This window comes from Vicugna pacos, chromosome 22, assembly GCF_048564905.1.
Source record: "Vicugna pacos chromosome 22, VicPac4, whole genome shotgun sequence".
In the NCBI taxonomy this organism is placed as follows: Eukaryota; Metazoa; Chordata; class Mammalia; order Artiodactyla; family Camelidae; genus Vicugna; species Vicugna pacos.
Genome location: NC_133008.1, coordinates 25,558,463 through 25,578,022, shown reverse-complemented (window position 1 = coordinate 25,578,022; position 19,560 = coordinate 25,558,463). Strand labels below are relative to the sequence as shown.

The following is a 19,560-nucleotide window of genomic DNA, read 5'->3' as shown; positions in this document are numbered from 1 at the left end:
ACCACAGCACCCACATCTGGAATATGTAAATCAGTAAGAAAAAGGCAACTTTAGTATCATCTAATCCAACTCCATAAAATATAGCCTGTTGGAAAACAAATTTCTACAACCACCTTGGAAAACTGGCATTACCTATGAAAAATGAACATATGTATCCCATATAACCCAGGGACTTCAGTCCAGGGTACACACCCAAGAGAAATACATGCACTTATGCACTATCAATAATATTAAAATATGCTCATAGCAGCATTATTTACAGTAGCCCCAAACTGGAGAGTCAAATGTTCATCAACACCGCTTAAATAAACTGCGGGAATAGTCAAACAATAGAACACAATTAAACATATTACTATTTGAGATACTCAAAACTATTGATCAGTTTCACAAAAATATTGGGCAAATTCAGACAGATGAAAAAACATACACTGTATGGATCATTTGGTATAGGGTTCAGAAACAAAAACCCAGGCCATGTTGTCAAGAGTCAGAATGTTGGTCACCTATGGGGAGTAAGGAAGGGTTTGTCATTTGGATGAGGCAAGAAGGGGGTATCAGGAACTCTGGTAATACTTTTTTTCCTTGCCTGATTACATGGATATGTTCATGTGACAATTTAGCTATACACGTATGAATTAAGCATTTTTCTGCATTCCAGTAAAACCTGTTTTAAATAAAACGACACATACCCAAGGTATCATCACACAAACACTGTAGAAATGACTTTGCCATTATGATAAACTCAACGTGCACAATCTTACAAGCCAGCAATTTCACACCTGGAATAACTCACCAGTGCTTCGCAAGGCCTGCACACAATTTCTTAAAGCAGAATTGTTCATGACTGGGGAAGACTGAAATAGTCCAGCAACTAACTGTACATCAGCAATAGTTAAATGAATTGTGGGATAATAATACCAAGAATTACTCTCTGGAAGTGAAAATGAAACTGTGGCCGTATTCAAGGTGATTTTCAAAACACCCTACTACTAATAACCTGGCCAACACTATATTTAACTTGAATTCTGCAACGGCTTTCTAAAAGGTTTGTTTGTATCTTGTCCCTCTACTTAGCCTGTCGACCCAGAAGTCACTGTGATCCTTTACAAACAGAAATTGAAGTTGTCATCCCTCTATCCAAAACGCTCCACTGACTTTCCACTACATTGAGAATGAAAGGCAGAGTCCTTCCAGTTAACCCACAAGATGCCCATGTGAACAGGACCCCAGCCTAGCTCTGACCTCATCACCTTCTGTGACTCCCAAGCTTGCTCCACTCCAGTCACACTGGCCCCTTTGTCCCAAGCAAAATTCTTTTTCTTAGCCTTTGAACTGCAAAGGGTGCTCTTCCCCAGATTACAATAGGGCGCACACTTGCAGCTAATTGTCTCTGCTCAAATGTCTCCTTAAACAAAAGGCTTTCCCTGTCCATTCAGTAGCTCTGCTGAATCCCCACATCCATCTCATCATCACCATGCTTAAGTTTCCCAGCACTGAATGGGCCACCATCTGATATACACTTTACTCATTTGCGTATCACATTCCTCAACCCCAGATAAAACGTGAGCACCATGAAGGCCAAAATCCTGATTCACTGCTATAGAGTCAGGGCATAGACCAGGGCCTGACATAAAATAGCACTGACATAAAAGAGAACTACTACTTGGGTTTTTTTGTTTGTTTTTTGGGGCCGAAACCCAGGACTACTACTTGTTAATGGGCTGGCCTCACACAAGTAACCTTAAACTTCCTTGCTTCAGTTCAGATTCTCCATAGGCAAAAGGAAGATATTGGTGGTACCTACTTCTTAGGGCTTTGTGAAAACTAGTAGTTATTTCAACACAAGTCAAGAAAGTAAATGTTTTAAGTATATCAAAGATTTGAAATACAGTTCAAAAAACTTGGTTTAAAGATTTTAAAAACCCATATCTAACAATTTTAAGTATAATTATAAGTATAGTTAAAAATATAAGCAGATTATACCCACATGTAGCAGCTATCCAACCTCATTAATTACCAGGTGCATGGGTTACAGAGAGCATCCAGCTGGGTAGAGCAGGCCCCACCCCACCCCGCCCTGGCTGCCAATAAAACAATTATTAAACAGATTAAACAATGAAATATCCAAATCAGCTTAAACCAATAATCAGTTTTATTTTTTCTCATGTAATACGAAGTCTGGAAATAACAAATCCAGGGCAAGTGCAGACACTCAAAGAGGCCACCTGGGAAGCCAGGATCATTGTGATTTTTCTGCAATATCCCCATTAGCCTGAGGCTTGCATCCTCACAGTCACAAAGCAGATCTTTAACACTAGGTACTAGATCTCCTTGCAAGGTGAGAGGTGGGGGAAGAGCAAGGGGGAAGAAAAAAAAACGTAGATAAGAATCCAGGTAAAAATGACCCTTTTCAAGAGCTTTCTTACAGCCCATACAGTGACATCTGCTTGTCACTGGCCAGGCTGTGGGACATGGACTGTGCCAGTCCCAAGAAAATCTGTAAGAGACTTTTAAAAATAGCACACTTTACTGATCAGACAAAACTTGGATTTTCTTTATAAGAAAGAAGAGATACTGGAGAAGCAACTACAGTATATATTATGTTATATACATGTTACTCTTGGCTGGACAAGAGGCCAAAAACATTCCAAAGGATCCATCTGATGAAGACATTCTGCTCTGATCACAATGCATTTGAATTAGACACTTGTAACAAACAGGTACTAAAAATACCCACATGTTACAAAGCAGGTAACTATTCTAAAAAGTTCCATTGGTTAAGCAGTTGTCCAAAAGGAAATGAACACATATCAAGGATGAAATTATATAGTAAAAATACTATATACAAACCTCCTGTGATGAGGCATAAGGGTTACTTGGAAGGGCATAACCTTAAAAATAAAGACTGAAAATTAATGAGCGAGCGTCCATTTTCAAGATGAAAGACTGGCGGTTAAGTGCAATTCATACTGACTTAAGAGATCCCACTGGGGAGTGAATTCTATGCACAAGTGAGGGCTGTGGCTGAAATTATCGCCACATAGGGATTGTCTGCAGAGTGGGTTCTCATCATGTGTTTCCTGAAGGAATGCTATTAATTATAATTTTTAACTTTTAAATAAAAATTTCACCTAGTGTGAGTGCCCACATGTTGCATAAAAATGGAGGTATTGCTGGCTAAGCTTTCTCCGCCTCAGCAATACTGACATTTTGGGTGCCCATAATTTCTCCTTCCCATGGGGAGCCCCTGTGCTTTGTAGGATGTTTAGCAGCATCCCTGTCATCCGAAACATGCCAGTAGCACCTCCCCACAGTTTTAACAGCCCAAAATGTCTCCAGACATTGCCAAACGTCCCTGGGGAGCAAAGTTACACCCCCAGTTGAGAACCACTGCTGTAGACCAAGGACAGGCACATTTTTTTCTGTAAAGGGCCAGATAATGAGTATTCTAGGCTTTGTGGGCCACACGTGGTCTCTCTCACACATTTTTCTTTAAAAATGCAACCACTATTCTTAGTTTGCCACTGTACAAACAGCTGGCCCTTGTTACCGACTTTCCCACATTCCTTATTTTGCAGTTTTTTTCTCTTTACTGTTTTTTTCTCTCATGAGGAATACAGTGAGGCCAGGAAAGGCTAATCCACTTGATGAGTTTACAGAGATCCGCCCTGTGTGCTTACTCTTGGTCCCAGAAGGTGCAAGGTGGTGTTAAAGTCATTTTGACATTAAATACCAGACTAGGGTTTCTAACCCTAAGTTCTCGTGCTTGTTAAAAGCTAAACATACACTGACAGCTTCTTCACACCACGGATACATGTCTCCTCACCCACTGTGAGTTCTCACGTTATCTCTGAAGTGATGTGGAAAAACCTGTCTCTCCACAGTCATTACACAAATTAGATTTCTCCCAAGTTAGCAGGTATTCGTTTGTGCCCCGTGAGATGAGTTCATCAAGGCCTCCTGCCTTCCTTACAACCGTGCTCTCGTGTTTGTCTCAAGGAAAATGTCTCACTGGAGCCTCTTCCACACCGATGACACAAAGAGCTTCTCTCCTCGGTGAGTCTTCACGTGACTCCTGAGGGACGAATGATCACTGAAGGCTTTCCCACAGGCCAGGCACTCATAGGGCTTCTCGCCGGTGTGTATTCTCCTGTGCACGTTAAGGTTCGAGCCTATGCTGAAGGCTTTCCCGCAGTGATCACACTCGTAAGGCTTCTCCCCCGTGTGACTTCTCATGTGTGTCTTAAGGGTCGACTGGTTTCTGAAGGCTTTCCCACACTGCCTGCATTCAACGCGTTTCTTTACAAGATGAATGCTCATGTGCCTCCTCCGGGATAAATAATCACCGAAGACTTTCCCACAGGCGGCACACTCGTAGCGTCTCTCTTGAGTGTGTATTTTCCTGTGCGCGGTGAGGTTTGAGCTTGCACTGAAGGCCTTCCCGCAGAGGTCGCACCCGTACGGCTTCTCTCCGGTGTGAGAATTCATGTGTGTCTTAAGGATGGACTGGTTTCTGAAGGCTTTCCCACACTGTCTACATTCAACCGGTTTCTTTACAATATGAATTCTCATGTGTTTTCGCCGTGACAAGAGGTCACTGAACGATTTCCCGCATTCTTTACATTCGTATGTTTTCTCCACCATGTGGTTCTTCTTGTGCAGGTTAAAGTTAGACTTCCATCGGAAGGCTTTTCCACACTGCGTGCATTCGTAGGGTTTCTCCCCGGTGTGGTTCCTGACATGCTCTTTGAGATGTGAGGGATGCTGGAAAGCCTTCCCACAGTCGTGACACTCATAGGGTCTCTCTCCAGTATGTGTTCTTCTGTGTGCAATCAGGTGGCAGCTCCTGCCATATGCCTTCCCACATTCGTCACACTTGTAAGGTCTCTCCCCAGTGTGAACCCTCATGTGTATCTTCAGGGAGGAGAGGGTTCGGAATGCGTTTCCACATTGACTGCAGTCAAAGGGCTTCTCGGTGAGGTGAGTTCTTGCATGACTCCTAAGGGCTGAGGGATCGTTGAAAGCTTTCCCACAAGCACTGCATTCGTAGGGTTTCTCCCCAGTGTGTATTCTCCTGTGCCGTGTGAGGGAAGCACTCGTGGTGAAGGCCTTTTGGCACTGATGACATTCATGCATTTTCCTGCCATTGTAAATGCTCACATGTTGGGTTACGTGTGCTCTGTTCTTGAAAGTTACCCCGTAGTCCCGGCGGTGATAGGGTCTCTTGCCAGCGTGCCTTCCCATATGCTGAGTAAGATGAGCACCCACGCTGAAGACTTCGAACAGGTCAGCATAGTCAGTGGGCTTCTCTCCAAGGCGAGTTCTTTCCTGTTGATTAAGAGGTGAGCGTTGATGAAAGCATTTCTCATATTCATGACATTCCTAAGAACATCCCCACATAAACTGACATGAATAGAAGCACATCATGACTGATGATTAAGAACATCCCCACATAAACTGACATGAATAGAAGCACATCATGACTGATGATGTCATAATTTGCATTGCAAAAGTACTGCTCCTGCCCCATTTGGGCCCTGTCAAATAACACAGCTGAATGCCATGCCCCTGAGCCTCCATGTGTGTAGCCTTTGCAAAGGTTTTGCATATACTTAATGTTAACTGTTTAAATTAAGCCCCAGCAGTCAACATCTGAGACACAGCTGTAGGAATATTTACCCATTGGAACTTGAAATGAAGAAGTCTGGAGCCATGTTTAGTGTTTTCCCCAAGAGGGTAATACTCAGTTTCCTCTCGGGGACTGCTACCTCCCTGGTTTTGAACTGCTTTTCTAACTCAGGCTGCCCCTGTCCTCTCCTGATATGGAAGATCCAGAATTATCCCAAGGAAATCTTACCACTGTCACACCATTAGATGTTTCCTTCCCAAAAATATCTTCCATAAGAATCGACCATTTGGTTTTAGATGGAGGCTCCCAATCTGAAACAAGTTGGAAAAAAATATTAACTTGCTGGAGAAAGAAAATGGTGGGATGATGGTGACAAAAACAGGTGGCTTTCTTTGCAAATACTAACCCTAAAGAAGGAAAGGGAATGTGAAAGGGGAGAACGCACATGACTAAAAATGACTGGAAAATTTGGCTGTGTGCGGTATTTCGCAGTAACGGGGGTAGAAATTTAAATTTGACTCACTGAGAAGTAATCCTTTAAAGACTGACATTGGTAATGACATTAAGAGTGCGATCAGGCATGTTGAGTGTGAAAGAATGGGACAGAGAGCTCACATGGATGTGTCCAATTCAAAGATGAAGGGACACTGAGACCAAAAGACTTCTGAGAGGATGCGGGGGCAGTGAACGGGAAAGAGCATTTTCAAACTTCCGTGGGTGAAATTTCCTAATGGATCGCCATCATCCCATCGCTGGATAGAGCGGATTCTGAAGGACTTGTGCCTGCCTGGTGCTTACCAGGACAAGTGCCTCGGTGAAGTTCCCTCTCCTCTGTCCTCAGCTCCTCTTCTTGCTCCAAGTGGGAGATGAGGCTGGGTTTGCCCACCTGACACCCTACTCACGGGGAAAGACACATGAGGGAAGATCGTGCAGAGGACAACCCCTTCCATTAGTCTGGGGTCAGTGTTTTGGTCTTCAGTGTTCTGAAGGTGGACAAGTCTGACTTAGAAGCAGCAAAGTGATGGTGCCAAATTTCTAAGGAACACAGTGAAAGGCTTTCATAAAACACAAAACCATAAATACCCACACATTTTGCCCTTCAAAAGAATGAGGATTTCTTAACTCAGAAAGCTATGCCCAAGCTCAGACATACGTGACAACTTCCCAGGTCAAAACAGTGGACAGGTCTCAATATCTAAAGGGAGATACCATCAGGACCGGCACCAGGTCAGCTTGTTCATAATTGTTCAAACAAACATGCTGTGTTGTAAATTAAAAAAGCAAAACAAAACAAAACAACTGTGTTCCAAATCCCCACACAGTTCTTGGGTCACAGCAAGTACTTACAACAAAAACACTTGATTCATGAATTAATAAGTGAAGAAGTGATGCCAGCCTTACCCACTGAGGCAAGGTTGCTGTAGTTCTCCAGCATCACATCTTTGTACAGTTTTCTCTGAGAAGAATCCAGTAAGGGCCACTCCTTCTCGGTGAAGTCCACAGCGACATCCTGGAACGTCACTGATTCCTGAAACACCACACACATCTGGGGTCAGTGAGAACTCAGCATGTACATCTGGGTTCAAAGATGGCTGAGCCTAAAAACAACATGAGAGACTCTAAACATGGGATTTCCAATATGGGGTTCTGGGGTCTGAACATTTACTGTAGAAGTCAGTCCTCAGGTGTCTTCTCTTCTCTGAGATGATCTCATCCTAGCTCACTGCTTCACATGCAGCTCCGACATAGGACCAAACCTCTTTCCACTTCTACCCTGGCCTGAGAGCTCTGAGCTATATTATGAGAGAAACTGCTGTGACATAAGTCATTTCCCATAACATCCCTGATACCAGGACAGCCTCACAACCATCTCTGGTTCTTTCTCTTGCACCTGATCAGGTAGGTATCGATCAGCCTGGATGAAGATCTAAAAGAATTCTAACATGTGATACCGGCGGCATTCCAGGGAAGTGCCTCTGCCACCCTCAGGGGCCTTGAGAACTTGGTGTACCTGGGAACCAACACTGGCTGATGTATGGGGCTCCAGGCCATCACACACAAACAGGTCCACATCCTGGGGACAGGAATGGTCTTCTGAAGAAAGAGGAATTTCTGGCTCATGGATACAGGCAGGCTCCCGAGTGGACACAGCTAGAGGAGAGAAGACCCATGAGAATGAAAGCCTGCCCAATACTCAAAAATCAGGAAACTGCCCCATATTTATCAAAATAGTAAATAGGATGCTGCATGGCTACCAGTTACCTGTATCCTTCCTTACACATCCCCTTGCCTCGCCCAAGCTCACAAAGACTCTCAGTCAGCAGCAGCCACCTGTGGGGCTCCCAGGACTTCACTCCCACCCCCTTTCCGTTCATGCATCCTCCTCCACTTCTAACCTGGCAGCCCTCCCACTAGCTGTGCACATCCCTGCCCGCAGTGAAGTGGCAGGGGCCACCTAAGCTTGATTTCTGAGGGCATTCATCACCCGGAGAACTTACCACATGTGGGAGACAGACCAAGAGCTGCCATCCTTTGAGAATGGTAGTAAATCTGCCTGAACAGCAGGGCGCCGGCACCAGGAAGTTACTCTCTCGCTCTCATGGGACTCTTGGAGCAAGCATCTGTAGAGAATGAGAAAAAGACTACTAGGAGTGGCCCAAGGCTTTCTGTCTCTCCTGCTCACAGGACAATTCTGACTGCTGTGTTTCAGCATTTCTTCCTTTTGAGAAGCAAGTTCTGTCTCATCCTGGGCCTTAACTCTGCTAAGGTAAAACCTCGAGGTGGTGAAGGTCCCTGACCTACCTCAAGTAAGATTCAGATTCACCCTCCCAAGTAATTTGTCATCACACACAATTCTGTTAAACTCTGTCACTCATGAAACACTTGGGCCCCAGGACTTCTTCAACTTCAAGGCTTGTTGTGGGTTAGGACAGCTCTAGTATCCATGAGGATGCACCTAGGACTGTGTTCTGATCTCTGACGCCTTTGGTATCACAAACAGAGACACCCAGGCCTTGTCATCACGAGAATCAGCTGCACCTCACAGTGATTCAGAAATGTGCTCTCTGGACAAAACCTCCTACCAAACATCCTTCTTACGTGAACTCTCCCGCTTAGAGGGGATTCCAGGCCACCCATGCTTCTAACAGCAAATTCCTCTTCTCACTCCCCACCTACCAGCTGAGATTCATCATGATCTAACACTTCCACCATTTTCTGTCCAAATTCCTATAATCTGCCTACTATACCCCTAACGAACAAAAGACCAGCCCTGTATGACCCCAGCCATCTGTTTCCTCCCTGGAGATACTTGGAAAGACAGGTCTACATACACACAATCACACTAGCAGCTTTCAAAACTCAAAGTCACTGTAACTCTACCAGGAGCGGCTACACTACAGAAAAGCATATGGGGCATTCCAATGTTCCAGTCTCCAAAAACCATATAAAAATCTCACCAGTTTTTCTAAGCCCCAAACTGTCTTAGGTTACCCTTACTTTCAGGAAATAATCTTGCATCTCATTTAACAGTCATCACAACTGAAAAACATACCTCAGCAAAGAACTGGAAAATAAAGACTTAAAGAACACTTCCATTTATAATAGCATAAGATACACAAAATACCTAGGAATAAATCAAATAAAAGCCGTACAGGACATCTTCACAATAAAAACTGTGAAGCACTGCTGGAAGAAATCAAAGACCTAAATAAGTGAGGAGCTGTATCACTTTCATGCAAGAGTTAATATATTAAGGTATTTATTCTCTCTCCTCAAATTCATCTGCAGAAACAACGCAGTCCTTATCAAAATACCAGCGGGTTATTTTCTAGCCATCGATGAGCCAAATCTAAAATGTGTACCAGAATGCAAAAGAGCTAGAAGATCAAGAACAATGTTAAGAAAAACAAACCTGGAAGATTCATACTACTAACTTTACCACCGTAATGAAGAGCTGTTGGAATAAGTATAGACAAAAAGTCAATGGAAAAAAAGAGTTAGAAATAGATCTACATGTGCAGAGTCAAATGATTTTCAATTAGGGAACAAAGCAATTCATTAGGGAAGGCAGTCTTTTTAACAGTGCTGAGGAGCACCCTTCCAGCTGCTAGATGGATGCTGCCCAATTCATAAATCACCTAATAAAGCCAATTAGATCTTCAAATGAAAAAAACAAACAAAAGCCCAAACAAAAAACAAAACAAACAAAAAGTGTCTTCCACTTATATGCAGTACCTAGAACTTTCTCTCAGTCTGTTGCCTCTCTTTTAACTTTGTTCATATCACCTGTTGTACAAAAATTTTTATTTTTCATGTAGATAAGTATTTCAACATTTTCACAATTTCCTGCATTTTTCCTTATAGGCTTTAATTTTTTCAATGAAGCACTCTCTCCAATATTTTTATTGTCTTGTATTTAGCTCTTAAAACCATTTGGATAATTCTGTTGAAAATGTATACAATTCTCCCAACATCATTTTTTGAAGAGTTCCAGTTTTCCCTATCAATGTGAAAATGGCTCTTCCATAATACTATTACATAAATAAGCCAAAAAGACTTCTGTGTCTTGGCCCCTAGGTTACTTCCTCACTAAAGGCAGAGATCCATCAGCTCAAAAGCCCACTGGTGTCAAACTCAAAATTTTACATATCCATGTATTTTTAAATAGCCAAAACAAGGAAATTTCTAGCCATTTAGAGCCTGCTTAATACACCCCACGGAACCTCCCAGCACAGCTATTAACTATTAATAAGATAAGGCTTTGTAGTCTAAGACTTCAAAACTCTGCTGTCCTTCAGAGTTCTCCTTCCCAGAGACTCCTTGCCAGGTCCTAGAGCCCACCCCCCCACCCCCTAGAAGGTCCCTTACTCACCCCCCTTCTGAGTAGAGAAACACTCTTCCCTCCTGCCCCTCCCATCACATCCTAGCCCCTGGACAGACTCCTGCTGGAGAGGCGTCCCCATGTGCAACCTGCTAACCTCTCAGAGCATCGCCTGATAAAGCTTGTGTGTGCTACTGCCATCTCACAGTTGTATCTTTTTCCCCCAGATAAGTCTCAAACACCTTTGAAGTCCTAAAGAGACCAAGCCACCCATATACACGTGAAGCCTCTATGGGGGCAAGGGGGCTGGGGCAGGGGGGAGGGAGTTAAGATTCTATCCCACTGATAGGTTGTCTGATTCTCCATTAATGCACATTATTTTACTGTCTTGTATCTAAGACAACATGTCACTCATCACTGTTCTTCTTTGTCAAAAATATTGGATATTCTTGCATCTTCTTTTGCAGGTGAAATTTAGATTCAGCTATACTATTTGTATAGTGCCTTTTCATTTTCATTAATGTTTTGCCGTTTTGTTTATTTTAATTTTTTAGGGGGAGGTAATTATATTTATTCGGTTTTAGAGGAGGTACTGGGGATTGAACCCAGGACCTTATGTATGCTAAGCCTGTGCTCTACCACTCAAGCTATATCCTCCCCCTAATGTTTTGCCGTTTTAATGTCTTCATTTTCTATATGCTTCTAAACAGGCACATTTATTGAAATGATCATATGGTAAAATGTTTAGAATATTTCCAATTTTTCACAAGTAGAAAAACAACACTTGGAAGAAATCTTTGCAGCTAAATTTTTGTAGATTTTTTTCAAGTTTTTCCTTAGAATGAATTTCTAGATAGTGAAATGGTTAGTCAGCATTGATGAACATTTCAAGCCTTTCAGTAAGTGTAGCCAAACTGCTCTCCAAACAGCTTTACTTGCAGTTTCTTTAGCTACCGGCATATTTCTCATATGCTAGGGGAAAAACCCTTGTTTGCCAAGTTGGTGAATTAATTTCTTTTCAAATCAAAAACTGAGTATAAGTGTAAAATATGGTAAGAAATAGAACACAATTTTATAGCTTGTTAACTGGAAAATAAGGGGCAAGCTGTTTAATTCCTTGAGCTGTAATTAAATGTTACCAAACACCAGTCTTAACCTTTTTTCTAGAAATATGAACACATCAGAGATAATAAAATGCAAGTAAATTACAAAAATTAAAAATACTCTTTGGAACAACTTATGAAACTGTGGGTGAAGTAACAGTAATAATGGTAATTGCATTTCTCTTTGTCAGTTTACAAAGAGACTGAACAGCACTGCCATTGGTTGGAACCCAGGTCCCACTTTATGTTAAGCACGATCCAGTGTTGGATTTCCCAGAACCCCACAGGAAACCAATCAGATAGGCCTTACAGCACCATCACAGGTGTGCAAACAGGCTCGGAGAGTGTAAGTAACTGCCAGAAAAGTACACAGCAGGTGGCAAGGGTGGGAACTGAGCTCTAATTTCTTTAACTGCAAAGCCTGAGTTCATTCCTCCCTTGGGAGGTGGGAAGGGAGTTTATTTGACTAACTACTACCTGAGTGAGGACAGTGAGGGTGAAACAGTTTTGTTGATGCAGTAGATTCTCTACAAATGTTAGCTCCCCTCTCTTTCCCCTTAAGCAGTGAGAAAATACACAAATGTTAACCATCTTTCATTCATACTAGAAACCACGGTACCTACAGCTCCAAGATCAGGTGCTGCCACCTTCTGGGTATAAAGAGGTATTGCAAGCTTTCTCTGGTCAAACTTGGAACAATCCATGCCCTTCTTCCCAAGTAGAGGTGATTCTCATTTACAAAGCTCTTTCTCACTGTGCCTTTGGGTCCAACTACTGAGGAGAGGCTAGTTCAGTTAACAAAGGCCTAGCATCACGGAAGTGCAAGGTCTCCACCCTGACCTCCCACTTATTCCTCAATTCTCAATTTACAAATCTCTACTCCAGTGTCTGTCCCCTAAGTTCTCTTGCCAACATCAATACCAACATGACAAATAAAGCATGCAGTGCTTTACTATGTACAAGGTATCCCCTGAGTCTTTCCAGGGACTCTGACTTAATCCTCACAACTTCCCTGGGAGGTAAGCAGTATCTTGAGAAAAGTGAGACCACAAGGTGGGGGGGGGGGTCCTATGGAACTTGCGGGGGAAGAGTCCCTTCATGTCCTATGAGATGTTTGCTGACCCAGGAGCTAGGACACAGTCGTATGGCTTAGCCACACTTTGGCCCCCACCATTCACCACCACCACCGGTGTGGGACAGATACACAGATGGTTCAAGCCTGGAGAATGCACTCATCAATTTCCAACCTGTGGGATGTTGTCAGTCTCACTGTAATGCAAACCAGAGGCCAGAGCGAGGTTCTGGACTGCTGCTCATCTGGTGATACACTTGCAGAGCTAGAATCAGGGAGCCTGAACACAGGTGGAGCAGGAATACTTCAGCATCTAAGCAACTGGATGTGGAGCAGAGGGACCCAGGAACAGTTACGGGATCTGTTAAAGGAGCTTTGAGCCCTGTTTCTACATGATACATGAAACAAAACCACGATAATCAGATTGAGATCAGCACAAATAAAGGGGATGGAAGAATAGCTACTAAGGTTAATTTCTCTCTTAACTTCTTCCTAACACAGTGAAATCAGTTCCATTTTTTCATTTTGACAACTCTTACCCCATTGTCACTGGGATCCGTGTTTCTCTCTACCAGGGCCAACTAGGGTGGGGGAAGAGAGGTTGCTGGAGTACAAAATTCAAAGAGGCGCTTTCTGCATCACACAAGTGCAGGGTTAATGCCTCCTTGGATTCCGCACCCTAGGATTCCTGTCTCCCTCACCCTAACCTCACCCCTGCTTCTCACTATTACAGAAGATCTGCCTCCTTCATCAGTTTTTTGGTCCAACACAAATTTTACCCTTAAAAATGTTCTATTATGAGTTCTCCTTTGTGGCCATAATTCTTCCAGTATTTGATTTAAAAACTCCATATTCAATTTTGTAATACTATCTCAAGCTATTCAGAATTTGCAGATGTAGATACTACAGAGAGAATGTTTCTTTTGTTACTTTAAGGAGTGATACTTCTACCCTTGCTGGAACTATTTCTGTCAGTGTGATTCTCATAGACACAGACAAAGCACCAATAGTTGTGAGAACACTGTGTGCCATTTTTCTCAGTCCAGAAATGTGTTACATTTGTAAATCAGTATTTCTGTATATTTTATTATCTTCAAGCTTTCAACCAACCAGGTGAAATGTCCCAGGGAATAAAAGGGCAGGTTAAGACTTCTGTTTCCAAAAGGCAATCCAGATATCCTGATTAGATCTTCCACTCAAAAACTATTCTAAGTGCAACACAAAACAGAGACAGATATCTTTAAAAATCATTCACAAGCTAGTAATAAATACTCTGAAATTTTAAAATTTTGATTTCTAAAAGGACAATTATAATTGTTAAATAAAGGCACATGGAGAGGACTAAGTAAATAGCTTCAGCAGATTATACACAGCCAAAAAAAATTTTTTTCCCCTAGAGTATCACACAGTGTGGTCCTCAAGCCAGTTATATAAACATCACCTAGAGCGCTTTACTAATTCCAATGCCCAGTTCAAATCCCAGTCCAATTAAATGAGACTCTTTGGAGTAGACTGATGAATCTGCTTTAACAAGCACTACAGGGGACTTTTACGCAAGCTTAAACTTAAAAACCTCTTCTAGAGCATAAACATGAGGACACACAGAAAAGAGATGATCAGTGTAAAGACGATTAAGAGCCACGGGGGACAGAGGGAAAAGGACTGCATGGATTCTAAATGGAGTTCGAAAAGAAGAGAGGGAAGGAGCACAGGCAGATACTGCAAAATACAGTAGCTGTGGGTTTCTCATTTCAGAAGACAGATTAAAAATACAAAGAAACCACACTTAGATACAATACCAATGAACCAGAGAATGCCAATAGGAAAAAGAATATTTTATTCTTTTATACACTTCTTTAACAACCAAAATGTCCATTAAGCTGGTAAAATAACAATATATTTGGGCTTGCCACTCACAGAAAAGAGAAATCCTAAAAGATACATTTCAGGGAGAAAAATAATCAAGGATCCAGTCAGAGAAAAAAAACACAGGTTACCTTTAAACCAACGGTTCTCAAACTTCAAGCTGCATCATCTGAATCACCTGGAGGGCCTGTTAAAACACAGTGAAAATGTATTTTAAAAAAGAAACCAAAAAATTCACATTGTTAGGCCCCATCCCATTTCTGATTCAGAAGATCTGGGGTGTGGAATGCAAGAATATGCATTTCCAACAAGTTCCTGTGTGATGCTGATGCTCTTGGTCTAAAGAGCACACTTTTTTTTTTTTTAATCACTGCTTTAAAGAAATAAACATTATAGCCAACACCTGACTTTTTGCTAGCAACAATGGAAACCAGAAGATAGTGGAACATTTTCATGGCTCTGAAAAAGAGTATACACTCCTTTAACAACCAAAATGTCCATTAAGATGGCAAAATAACAGTATATTTGGGCTTGCCATTCACAGGAAAGAGAAATCCTAAAAGATGTATTTCAGGGAGAAAAATAATCAAGGATCCAAAGTAAAGAGTGATCAGAACTTACACCAAAGAGTCCAGAAATCAAAGAAAGCACACAAAGTGGCAAATGTGTGCATATAATGAAACTAAAAATGATTTCATATAATAATAATCTCTTCTGAGGTTTAAAAAAGACAGTTAACACACATGATCACAAAACCATGTAAATCAGGAGAGTGATAACATGCATCAGAAATCCACATTTAATGAACAAGCATGGATTAAGAATTCTCCAGGGTAACCACTAAAATAGACATAAATAAACTCAGTATGTATGTAAATATGTAGATAAATTCAAAATGTGCAGAGATAAAAAGTTGAGTAAAAAATACTCAAAAGAAAAGAAATTCAAAGAGATAGAGAAAAAACAAATTTAAAAACCAAATTTTTTAATACACAATGTTAACAGACCAAATGCTTCAACTAAAATAGATATTCTCAAAATAGAGTAAAACAACCCAGTTTTATGCTGTTTACAAGAGCTATCATAAACACAGGGATACAACAAGAATGGAAATAAAAAGAAGATATACAAGGCAAATACTTTTTTTAAAAATCTGGTTTAAATATATTAATATCAGACAATGAATTAAGGCAAAAAAGCTAATAGAGGAAGCTGAAGAATTATATAAGGAAAAGAGGTATAATCCAGTAAAAAGCTATGTATGTATGTGTGTGTTACATATGTTACAGCCTCAAAAACAGGGTGAGGGCAGAACTCTAAGGCGAATGGACTAGGCCACTACCAGAGCTCTCACTAATACAGTTCAAGCATTCAAGTCAGTAGCTACATGCAGACTGCACAAATATGAAATTGTATTTCTTAACTATAAAATCCAACCACACATGGGTCACATTGTGTGTCTCAGAAAATGCCATCAGTCTCTGACCACAGTGCAATGAAGCTAGCAAACAATAACCAAAAAATAACCAGAAAAAGTCACAGAAATGGAAATTAAAAGTCCCAAATTCACATGTCAAAGGAGTCATAATACTTGGTAGTATTTAGAACTGAATATAATAAAATACTATCGCTGCAGTTCTTTGGGGTGTGCAGGGTACCCGAGGTAAGAAATTGTAAAGAAACATGGCAAAAATTGTAAAAGAAAGAAAATTATAAAAACAGAGAGTTGTGAAATAGAAAATATACATATTATAAAGTGGTTCAATCAAGCCAAAAGTTCTTCGAGAAAAACATACTTGTCAAAATTCTGGCAGGATTTATTAAAAAAAAAAAAAGTACATGTAAATAAAAGAATGAAAAATGAGAAAAATCATTATACATGTAGCAAGCATTAAAAATATAAGAACACATTATTAACAACTTTGACTCTTTAATTTAGCCTTAGATAGAATGAATAAATTCCTTAAGAAATTTTACTTACCATAACGACATACAGAACATGGATGCCCTGTGACTTTTTTAAATTGAAGTATAGTCAGTTACAATGTGTCAGTTTTTGGTGTACAGCATAATATCCCAGTCATGCATATATATACATGTATTCGTTTTCATATTCCTTTTCATTAAAGGTTATTACAAGATACTGAATATAGTTCCCTGTGCTATACAGAAGAACTCTGGGTTTTTTAATCTGTTTTTATATACAGTGGTTAACCTTTGCAAACCTCAAACTTCCAGATTTATCCCTTCCCACCCCCTTTCCCCCATAACCATAAAATTGTTTACTATGTCTGGGAGTCTATTTTTTTTACAGATGAGTTCATTAGTGTCCTGTTCTGGTTTTTTTTTTTTTTCGTTGTTGTTAGATTCTACATGTGAGTGATACCTACGTTCTTTTTCTTTCTCTTTCTGGCTTACTTTGAATGACGATCTCCAGGTCCATCCATGTTGCTGCAAATGGCATTGTTTTACTCTTTTTAATCGCTGAGTAGTACCTATGGCTCTCTCTCTCTCTCTCTCTCTCTCTTTTTTAATAGACTTATTTTGTTTAGAACGGCTTCAGATTCACAGCAGAATTGAGCAGGATAGTACCTATGACTCTTAAGGGGACTGAAACAACAGCTTAAAAAATTTCCACAAAGAAACCTCCAGACCTCCATGGTTTTTCCTGGTACAACTGCCTTTTAAGAAACAAATGATCCTACTCTTAGGCAAAATATTCCACGGTTTAGAAAAAAGAAGGAATACTCTCACCCCACTGTGTGAGGCTGGCATATACCTGAAAACAGAAAAGGAATTACAAGCCAATATCACTCAAACACAGATACAAATCATCCAACAAAAATACTAGCAAACAGAAACCAAAAATGATAAAAAAAGTACGTATGCTTTCCCAAGTTAGTTAACTTACCAATACAAATTTAATGTAATGTTACAAAATCAATTGGTTTAATTCACATTATCAAGTAAATAAGAAAAGCAAATTTTTCATTCAGTCAATGCACGAACAGAACTAGCATTTTTCACAGACTAGGCATAATTTAAGGTGACTGAAATACATCAACATACCAAAGTAGATAAGGGAGAGGGGTATATCACTCATTAAAAGCCTTCAGCTGTTGGACAAAAACAGTCAAATTAGGTAGGAAAAGGGATCTTCCTTTACCTAATAAATACTATGCCTCCTCTTTCCCCCCGAAAAGCCTCCAGCAAACATTATTCAAATTAATTCCCCTTAATACAGCACTGCCTGAAGTTTGCTGTCCAAACTTCCACTTGCTACTGGAAGTCTCTAGCCTGTGCAGCAAAGAAATAATACAAAATGTGCAGGATGCAAAAGGGAAATATAAACATTTACCTACCTAGAAATAAACCCAGCCAAAAAAACCCAAAACAAAAATCCTTAAATCCTTTTTTGCTGATGCTCTTAAAACTTCATTGAAAGGCATCATAGAAGACGTAATTAATTGATGGTAAAATTCAATGGCATAATGATGCCATTATTCTCAAAATTCACATACAGATTCAACACAACTTGAAAACAAAACTCCAGTATGTGGAACTTCATAAACCGACTAAAATTTAAGTTACAATGTATATGAAAAAGAATGGGTAGGTTTACGAACAATTAGGAAATACATTTCTGAGAAAACATGAGCAGTAAAATCCACAAAGTAAATCATGGGGAAAGAGAAGGACGCAGTTCAGAATACAGGTTTCTGAGGTTTTGTAATCTTACTCTTCTTGGCCTGGTTTGTGGATTCGCATTATTGTTCTTTTGATTTTCTGTGTTTTCATTTTTTTGGCATTGTATGTCTTATGTTCCATTAAAAGAATATTTTAAGTGAAAAGGATAAATAGAAGGCATCAGACAGTAAAAACGCAAAATATTTGTAATCACAATAATTAATGCACTAACTCTCAAGTGAAACAACAACGTTGAAGCGAATTTTTAAATCTAGTTATTGGCCATTTACAGGACAGTCGACTAAAATTTAATTAAGATAGGTACGCAGAAAAGTTTAACTGTAAAAAGCATTCAAGACAAATGCTACAAAAAGAAAACCAGTGTGCTCCAATTAATACTAGGCAACATTGACCACAAAGCAAAAGGTGGGTAGTTTATCCTTGTTGTCTCCAATTCCTGACCCCCAAAAAATGTCCTAAACTCATTCCGGCCAGGCTTTTCCGTCCCCATCCCAAGACGTAAGGTTTTTTGGACCAGTTCACCACTGCCTCCCTCTAGTCGCTAAATACAGTGGTCCTAAACTTTGTCATAAGCGGTTTAATACCAATGATCACAGGGTCTATAACATACTCCTCACCTGGGTGCCTGGCCTCCCGGTTCCAGGTCCCCGTTCCCCCTTACTCCTCCCCTCCCGTGGGCCTTTCCTGTCCTCAGGAAGGCCGGGAGTAAAGGGTTAAGTGAGGAAGCCGGGGCTTACTCGACTGAGGGTAGAATCACGGGGAGCGGAGGCCCCGGAAGCTGCTGCCGAAGGGACGAGGAGTTCACACGTAAAGTCGAGTCGGCCGCGGGGACCAAAAGTTCAGAGGAAGCCGCAGTGGACCACCCCTCTTGCCCATGTGTATAGCGGCAATCGCCTCTCGAGAGTAATGGCTTCCGCTTCACTTCCGCCTTCTAAATGTCTAGGAACTTCATAACCGGCCTCTAACCCGGAAGCAAGGGGCAGAGAGTTCTGGGAAATGTAGTCCTCGAGTTTAGACGGCATGGCGGCAGTGCCTAAATGGGGTCTGTTGGTGGTGACGCACATTTTCCCCAATTTATGATTGTTGGAGTGCCTCTGGACCCAGTCTCAGGCTTCTTGTCGTTTTGTAATTTCTGTGCCAGCTGTGACTCTTACTGTTTATATACGAGACTCAAATTTCCAGCCACAACCCCACTCGTCTACCATGAATTCCAGACGGAATGAAATATTCTCTACGTGGATATTTTACAAACACATGAAAATGCCACAAATCAAACTCATGGCTCCATCTTCTCAACTTCGAATAATAGCAATCCCATCTTTCCACTTGTCCAAGGGAAAACACCCCAGGTCCAAGGACC

General features: G+C 41.0%; 2 protein-coding genes across 4 annotated transcripts in view; one reads left to right on the top strand and one right to left on the bottom strand.

Moving 5' to 3' along the window:
• The window catches only part of LOC116285083 (uncharacterized), a 75,952-nt gene that overhangs the window by 34,897 nt on the left and 21,495 nt on the right, over positions 1-19,560 (top strand). The gene's annotated exons all lie outside the window — the stretch shown is intronic.
• Positions 2,130-19,111, bottom strand: ZNF317 (zinc finger protein 317). 2 transcript variants are annotated; one of them, XM_006206254.4, is made up of 8 exons: positions 18,818-19,111; positions 14,624-14,679; positions 8,128-8,250; positions 7,641-7,780; positions 7,031-7,157; positions 6,428-6,523; positions 5,858-5,940; positions 2,130-5,328 (listed from the first exon to the last, which is right to left on the bottom strand). In XM_006206254.4, the coding sequence occupies exons 3-8, from the start codon at positions 8,156-8,158 to the stop codon at positions 4,009-4,011; spliced, it is 1,797 nt and encodes a 598-aa protein (XP_006206316.1). In that variant the 5' UTR covers positions 8,159-8,250; positions 14,624-14,679; positions 18,818-19,111; the 3' UTR covers positions 2,130-4,008. The 2 variants fall into 2 exon arrangements, with proteins under 2 accessions (XP_006206316.1, XP_072803716.1); XM_072947615.1 differs by having other exon boundaries at positions 18,938-19,111.

Bases quoted from the DNA above. Each gene is read 5' to 3' on its own strand.
- ZNF317 (XM_006206254.4), bottom strand. From the start codon at position 8,158: ATGGCAGCTCTTGGTCTGTCTCCCACATGTG. The intron at 5,941-6,427 runs GTAAGCACCAGG...AACTTGTTTCAG, and splicing joins TCACCGAGGCACTTGTCCTG to ATTGGGAGCCTCCATCTAAA. The intron at 5,329-5,857 runs GTAAGATTTCCT...CTTAATCAACAG, and splicing joins CATCTAATGGTGTGACAGTG to GAAAGAACTCGCCTTGGAGA.